The 7,820-nt window shown below is 47.1% G+C and overlaps 1 protein-coding gene across 1 annotated transcript in view; it reads left to right on the forward strand.

The window, feature by feature from the left end:
* Positions 1–548, forward strand: part of LOC112120749 (Krueppel-like factor 5) — a 38,843-nt gene extending 38,295 nt beyond the window's left edge. Inside the window, exon 5 of the mRNA XM_024219898.1 lies at positions 370–548. Coding sequence (XP_024075666.1) covers positions 370–548 — 179 coding nt within the window. The remainder of the gene's footprint in view (positions 1–369) is intronic.
* The last annotated feature ends 7,272 nt before the right edge of the window (positions 549–7,820 follow it).

Raw genomic sequence — 7,820 nt, forward strand, 5'->3', positions numbered from 1 at the left:
GGAGGGATGGATGGATAGCTAGAAGGGAAGGGAGGGAGGGATGGATAGCTAGAACAGAAGGGAGGGACGGATGGACAGGTAGAAGGGAAGGGATGGATGGATGGATACCTAGAAGGGAAGGGATGGATGGATAGCTAGAACAGAAGGGATGGATGGATGGATGGATTGGCAGCTAGAAGAGAAGGGATGGATGGATAGCTAGAAGGGAAGGGATGGATGGATGGATAGCTAGAAGGAAAGGGATGGATGGATGGATAGCTAGAGGAGGATGGATGGAGACTGACAGATGGATGCCTAGACAGGTAAGTATTGGACACTGGTGTGCTGCTCTGGTGCACACTGTAACCTCTGGCCTGTTGCCCCCTGCAGGAGAGAAGCCATACAAATGCACCTGGGAAGGCTGCGACTGGCGCTTTGCCCGCTCCGACGAGCTTACCCGGCACTACCGCAAGCACACAGGTGCCAAGCCCTTCAAGTGCCTAGCCTGCGGGCGCTGCTTCTCCCGCTCCGACCACCTGGCTCTGCACATGAAGAGACACCAGAACTAGTGGCAGAGCTCCTGCCCCCCCCTTGCTTCCCTTCCAGGAGCAGCTGGGACGCCTTCCTCTTGGACGGATGACTCGTCTTGTACATAGGAACAAAACCATGCTGTGATCAAATGGCAGCGTGTGAGCTCTGTGCACGCTTCCTCCTTGTGCCCTGTCACCAAGGTACTCTTAGTTAAAGGATGATTAAAACTATATCTGTATCCTGGCCAGGATCCCACTTCCTGACCAGGAGATGTTCCTTGGACTCCAGGACTCTCCCTTCCAATGAATTTGCTATTTATTTTTCACTCCGAAGCAATTTTCCCTTTTGTCAAACTCTTTGGAGCCTTTCCTTCCCTTTTGGGGTCTGCCTCTGGTTGGGAATGAGCAGAAATATGTCGGACGGATGGGCCACTGGGCTAGCCAGCTGTTGGGAGGGCTTTATCAAGTTCTTTGTGGAGCCTTCTTGGACTGAGCTATTCCATAACCAAGTTGCCACCAGCAGTGTAGCACACAGGACATCCAGGCCATGCAAGAATAGCAGTGAGTGTCCATGGCTTGTTTGGAAAGTCAGGTCTTCAGTCTTCACCCCTGTGGTTGCAAGAAACAAGGGCAGGAAAACCTATCCCCAAGAAGTTCCGCCACAGCTGGGACAGATCCCAAGCAGACAACAAAGCCATTGTTCATGCTCCACTGAGACCACCTGATATTTCCTGCAAGAGAGGTGGCTTTGGGTCGTGAATTCCTATATTTCTTTGCCAGGCATGTCCAACATTGGGCCCTTAGCATTTCTCCTTGGAGGATGGTTTTGGCTTCTGCTCTCTCTGTTGTGAGAACCAGGTTGGCTTTCAGAGGCGGGAAGTGGCCAGTCCCCATGAAGAAAAAAAAAAAGAAGACACACTGGTTTCCCAGAATGCATTGTGCCTTTGATTTCCAAGGATACATTGAGTGGGGCCCCCCGCAGGCCTCGAACACAAGAGACTGGTCATTACAAACCACTTTTTCCTGTTGCCATTTGTGCATTTTACCACGTTCAGAAAAGCAGCTTTGAAAACAAACTTGTGCAAACTGTGATCATGTTACCTACCTCACAGGTTCATGGCCCCACGCTCTGCAAGGAGCCTTCACTTGTCTTCCTCAGAACACCTCGATGTGCAGCGTGCAGGGGAGACCCCGGAAGCACATGAAAAGTTAAACATGGGCAGAGTAAGAATAGGCTATGCCCATTGAAACTGCAGCAATGTACTAGATAAGAAACAAATCAGGACACGTAATCAGCCTAGCATGTTCAACAGTACTTTGATTTTTCCTGGCGAACAAATGTAAATAATGTACAGACAGTGATGTGTGATAGAAAATCAACCAATAGGCAAAACCACATGGGCTGTGGAGATTCTGGAAACTTTATCCCACCTGCAGCCTACAAGTCAAATGTGGCCCATCGCTGCCCTGAAGAAAGCCAATCAAACTTCTGGTGAACATAGCCAGTCATGTATGTCTGTCCAAGAAGACACAAGGGAGGGCAGATGTCAGGGCTTGTGAATGCTCGTTAGTTACTGAGTTAGGTTTACATATGCATTACTGTAGGTGTGCCCCTGGGATTCCTGGCAAGCTGCCCACAAAGTCTCAATGTTTGGGCTGTCCCTGATTCAGCGCTTTCTAAGCAGCTTATCTCTCCAGTCCAGGGAGCACATGTTAGGCCACATCAATTACCCAACTGCAATGATTCATTGGGATTAAACTTCAGTGACCTCCAGATGTGCAGGCGGAGCTGGGAGCGGAGAAGTCTCTGCAGAGCTTGGCCCTGGGTCTGTGAACAGGGACACGGCTCATGTCTTGGCTTGCTGAGCTGCATTCCCTGGGCTTACCGGCTCTGACTTGATTCTGCTCTTCAGACTTGCCAGCTCACCTGAGTTCCTTGCCAAATGGTCTGGGAAGCTCTGGTGGCTGTGGTCCTCCAGCATGCTCCCTGCCTGCCTGCCCTGCCTTTCCTGTTTTGACCCTGACAAATGGCAGACGCCCAGTCAGGGCCTCCAAAGCCAGGCTTGAAAAGCAGTCAGAGAGGATAATCATAACTGGAGCCAAAATAAACGAGGAAGGGAGCCTGAGGGTGCAACTCTGAATTGCACCCGCCCCTTTCTAGGGTATTTTGGAGGCTCCTCCATGCACCGCCGTCAGGGGCTGCATTTCTTTAATAAAAGGCCCTTGTTATAATACAAGGATCCCTGGGGAATTGATATGTGCCATATGTTTATTGCTGTAAAGGATGCATTATTTTATCGTGTACTTTGTCAAATAGGTGTATACGTGCGCATATATATGTGTGTATGTGTGTGTATAGATATATATATATATGGGGGGGGGTGCGTGTGTGTGTGTGTGTGTGTGTGTGTGTGTTTAGGGCAGCATCTGCTTCATTGGCACAGATTCTGGTGTGCACAGGAACATGGCAATGAGGTGGTGGTCCTAATTCTCCAGTGCTCAGTTTATAGGGTGGAGTTGGTGGCTCTGATATACAAGAGATCAGATTAGATCATCTAGGATTTCTGGTCTTCAGCTCTGATGCTACGGTTCTCTGTGTACATGGCTCGTTCCCTTTTAGTTCATGACTTGCTTTAAACGAAGCTTCGTAGTAAGCATTTAATCCTGAGCTCTGACCAATGCTATGCCAGCAAACACCATGTCACACCAGAGCACGGCCAATCCCAGGCATGCCGTTTTCTGGGCTCGGTGTGCCATGAATCCATCAATGAGATGCCTCCCACTGAATCTGCACTCCGTCAGTTGTGCCAGCATGCATCCATTTGTAGAGAGAGGTTCTCTGTGTGGATCCTACTGTATCACTGCAGGGTGGGGAAGTTCTCTGTGCACTGAGAAAGGTTTTGCTGTTGAGAATGTTCAGGCCTTCAGTACTGCATGCACGCACACACACACAGAGTCTCTGTCATTTGGGATTATCTAAACTGTAAGGCATTTCATTGTAAGACAACAACACATGTTTAACCTGTCACATCTCCTGGCTCCTGGAAGTTAGGGCTGGGTGGATGGATTGGCTGGGAACCCAAACTAGCCATGTTGGAGCCTGTCGAGCCCAACCCAGTGTTGGCTTGGGTTCAGCTGACATAGCATTGCGATATATTGAACTTGCAAGGCCTTTCCCACCATCCCTGTTGCTCATGAAACTCCTCCGCCCACACGCACACATCCCAAATATCCACAACACAGGATCCTAGTGATTAGCAGCCTGGTTACAACAGTTCCATAGAATAGGGCAGCTGGAGAATGCAACATTAGCAAATCAGAGTCATGACTCTCACGGTTGGGCTACGTGTTGACCACATTCCACCGTCTAGCTGTGTGGGCAACCCTCATGGACACGTTGAGAAGAGTCACATTCTGTCTGTGGATTTGGGGGAGTACGGAGCCCACAGTGTGAAAGGCTGGTGGGAGATCCTCTGATAAAGTACCACATCAGCTGCATTATGACAGCACAATGAGGGAGTGATAAGTCTTTACCTGCAAAGGGCTTTGTTGTAGCAGCCTTAAGACTGGACTTTGCATGGCGTCCTGTGTGCTTTTGTTTTTTGTTTTTAAATGCTAAATTTCAACAGAATCAAAGGAAAATTTCCCTGCAAAAGAGACGAAAAGCAGGTTAAAATGTGAAATATTTTATGCCTTGGACTTCATGGCTTTAGAGCTGAGTAAGAACCAAACTCCGCCTCTTCCTCCCTGTTAAATCTTTCACACCCACGCAGTGTCATGCCGACAGTGGAGGACTAATGGGCATTACCTATTCACTGGAGCAGGTAAAAACCGGTCATTCGATTTGTTTGGTGGGAAATGTCATTGTTTTCAAAATTTCCTGATGAGCCTTTTTGGGGCGAAAAAGTTTTTGTTTTTGAAAAACGGTTTTCGGTAAAATGGTTAGTTTAAAACAAAAATTTTAAAATTAGTTTTTCGAAAATCAAATTGTTCCCTCAGAACTGAACCAAACCCCATTGTTTTTTAAACTGCATGTTTTTGATTGAAAATTGAACTAGTTTACAGAAAAATATATGGATTTTATTATTACTTTTTTATTTTTGGGAAAGAAAAAAGAAAACATTTTAAAAATGTTGGTCCAAGAGCCATTTTTTCATCAAAACAACGCTCTGCTCTTCAGCTTTACCTGATCCCCAAGAGAGACATGCTGGGTCTTTGGATGGGGCTTGATAGCATTTGAGGAATCACATACTCCAGAGTGGTTTTTGGATAGTGCCTCCTTGCTAGGTGGAGCATCATTATAGAAGGTCTTTGGCTCTCACAGCCAACTGGCATGTCTATTATTATTCCCAAAAGAAACGTAATAAGCCCAGATCAACACATGGCCATGTCATGGGGCACTGAGAAGAGTGGACCATCAGAAAGTTTGGGAAGAGCACTGGGGGCTATTTCTATATTCTAAACACCTCGGGACACAGGACCCACTAGCTGGATTTCCTGAACTTCCTTCAGAACAAAACGTTGGGGCGTAAATGTCCTCTTTTCATTGTCGTTGGTTCTTTTGAGCATGTAACACAGCAGAGGGATTTCGGTAAATAGTAGGGAATGCTGTACAGATTTTTGTATGTGGATTTGAAGCAATTGTTTACTGTATAATATGAACACACACCAAATCGGGACCTGGAAAACTGTGGTGGAAGGTTTATTTTCTGGATATGTTTTTGTTTGTTACTTTTAAAAAAATATTAATTCATCTGCTATTTTGTAATAAAATTATCCTGCAGGGAGGGCTGTTCGTTCTTCTATCCCCACACCAAACACCATCCCAGCACCCAGCTCCTGCTTCTTGCTACCTGCCTTAAATACCGTAACCAAGTTGCTAACACGTCTCACTGTGGACAAATTCCTGAGATCAAGAGACAGCAGTTTTAAGGCTTGTAGTAACTTCATTGCTCTCTGCAAGTGGGTTGGGGGTGGGCTGTTCCACTCAAGTTGGTGCAAAATAGCAGAGAGGTGCTGAAGGAGGCGCTATTTCCTCATACCACTGAGCTATCTAATCCTGCCTGTAGCTGATGCTTTGGAGGAAAGTGGAACTGCCTTCCTCCTCAAATGCATGCGACTGACTGTGCAACACTGTGTAGGGAAAAGCAAGAGAGAGAGTTCCTCCCAGCCCATCATCCAACCTGAAGCATGATACTTGATCACCCTTATCCTACATTGTGTAGCTACGAGTGGTGTTAGGTTTTGTTAGAACATGCAGCATGGAAAGGCAGCTAAAGGGTTAATCAGCATTTTAATCTCCCCCCAGACTTGGGCCCCCTCGTGCCCTGAAATGAGCATATACGCGGTGAGACTCACGGTCCCTCATGGAGGCGTCTAAAAGACTTGCCAGCCTGCCCAGACAAAGCATGTTTGCTAACATTGACCTCCAAGGCATACACCTCTCCTGGCTCCTAAAATCCCATAGGTGACTTTGCAGGAGCAGTCTCCCAAGCAGCTCTCTTTATTGGGGGATTCTGAGGGGGAGGAGGGCAGAGGGAATAAAACCCCTTCCTTGAACAAACAAAAAAAAAAAGAGAGCTCAAGCGTGAGCTGATGGGTGTATGATGTAATGGGTGTCCTGGATGTTAAACTCAACGTGTACATTATTATTATTTTTTTTTTACAAAAAGGAATGAAATAAACAGATCTTTATAAACCGTGCCCCCATGAGTGTCGCCTTCCTTCTCCTGCTGGTTCTTTAGGATTGCTTTGTCCAGCTGGAATATGGCATCCCTCTCTGTGCCTCTCCTAATCAATTTCCCAAAGGCATGGTGCATTAAGCCTCAGGGCGCTGGGTAAATGCCCAGATAACAGACATGCTCGGGCTGTCGGTGCTGCTTGCACAACAGAGACATTGAGTATGTCTATACTAAAAGCACAGGGTTCTGGGTGGGTTTGTCCGGCCCATGCTGAAGTGGCTTCACTGCTCTGGCCCCTGAGTTACCTAGCTTGCTTGGGTATGTCTACTCAAATGGTAATCACGCCCTTTGATGGCATGATAGACGTACCCATGGACTCAGGCATGTAGGAATGGTTTCCATGGTGTCTTTTTCATTTCTGAACAAGCATAGGGGGTATCTCCCATGCAATGGTCCTGCCATTTCTCTACTGCCTTTAAAGGACAGAGAAAGTGTTGCATTAAGAGCACCGGCAGAGAGGACGGATGGACTTAAGGTTAAGGTCCTAGACTGGGACTTAAGAGACCTATTATAGCCCTATCTCTGCTGTAGATGTCCAGTGTGACCTTGGGCAAGACATTTAAACCTGTGAGGGCTCACGTCCAAAAATAGAGGCCCTCTGAAATAATGTTTTTGAAAATTTTAGCTTTAATTGCCTCAGTTTCCCCATCTGTAAAATGGGGATAATGACACAGCACCCTCTCACAATGGCATTAGGAGGCAAAATCCATTAATGTTTGTGACATGCTCGGATATGACAGAGATGGGGCCACAGAGAGGACTTTAACATGCTAGACGCTCACTGTCTCCTAAACGAGTCAAACCCCAGCTCACTCTGTATCTCTGATTGCCTATGGGAGGAGAGCTGCTGTCTATGCACAGACATCTACCTAGGAGCCACCCCTGCTGAGGGGACTGCGCAGTCAGGCACCAATACTCTGAGTCTGTGTAACTGGGGGCAGGAGGACACTAAATGACAGGGCTTGTGTCCCACCCTAGGATGCTGGCCCCTGGGTTGAATATATCAAGGTATCAGCCAGCAAAGCTGATTTTTATCAGGAGTTGTACTGTAGTGTTCCTCAGAAGAAAATGAGCATTCAAAGCACAGCACTCCTCCCCAGCTGGTGACAGTGTTTGATTTCAGTGAGAGGCCAGCGTGGAGAATAGATCTCCATGCACAAATTCCTGGATCGTTCTTCTAGCTCTGCCACTGATTCTCTGGGATACGGTGCTGAGATCCCAATGTGAGAGGCCTCACTGACAGATCGACAGATGAGATGAATGATCTGGTAGTAAACGGCTTTTATTATTCATTCCCCTTTACATTTTCGTTTTCCCAGTGATGTTATGAACAACGCTGGGTGAATCTTCCATGAAGCCCAAAACCATGAGGCGCTCGTCAACTTTGACCATGGATAGAAACCTGGCTGTGTTCAATACAAACCTTTCATTGACACTCAATGGGAACCTTGCCTTGTCTCTGCAGATGGACAGTCATTCAGAGGCTGGGTTTCTCTTGGGTCTGATGATAAAGTCGGTGACAGATGGTAGGGCTTCAAAGTCAGCCAAATCCTGAGGAGCTCTTGAAAAC

Source organism: Terrapene carolina, unplaced genomic scaffold (assembly GCF_002925995.2).
Source record: "Terrapene carolina triunguis isolate 2854851 unplaced genomic scaffold, T_m_triunguis-2.0 Scaffold137, whole genome shotgun sequence".
Lineage (NCBI taxonomy): Eukaryota > Metazoa > Chordata > Testudines > Emydidae > Terrapene > Terrapene triunguis.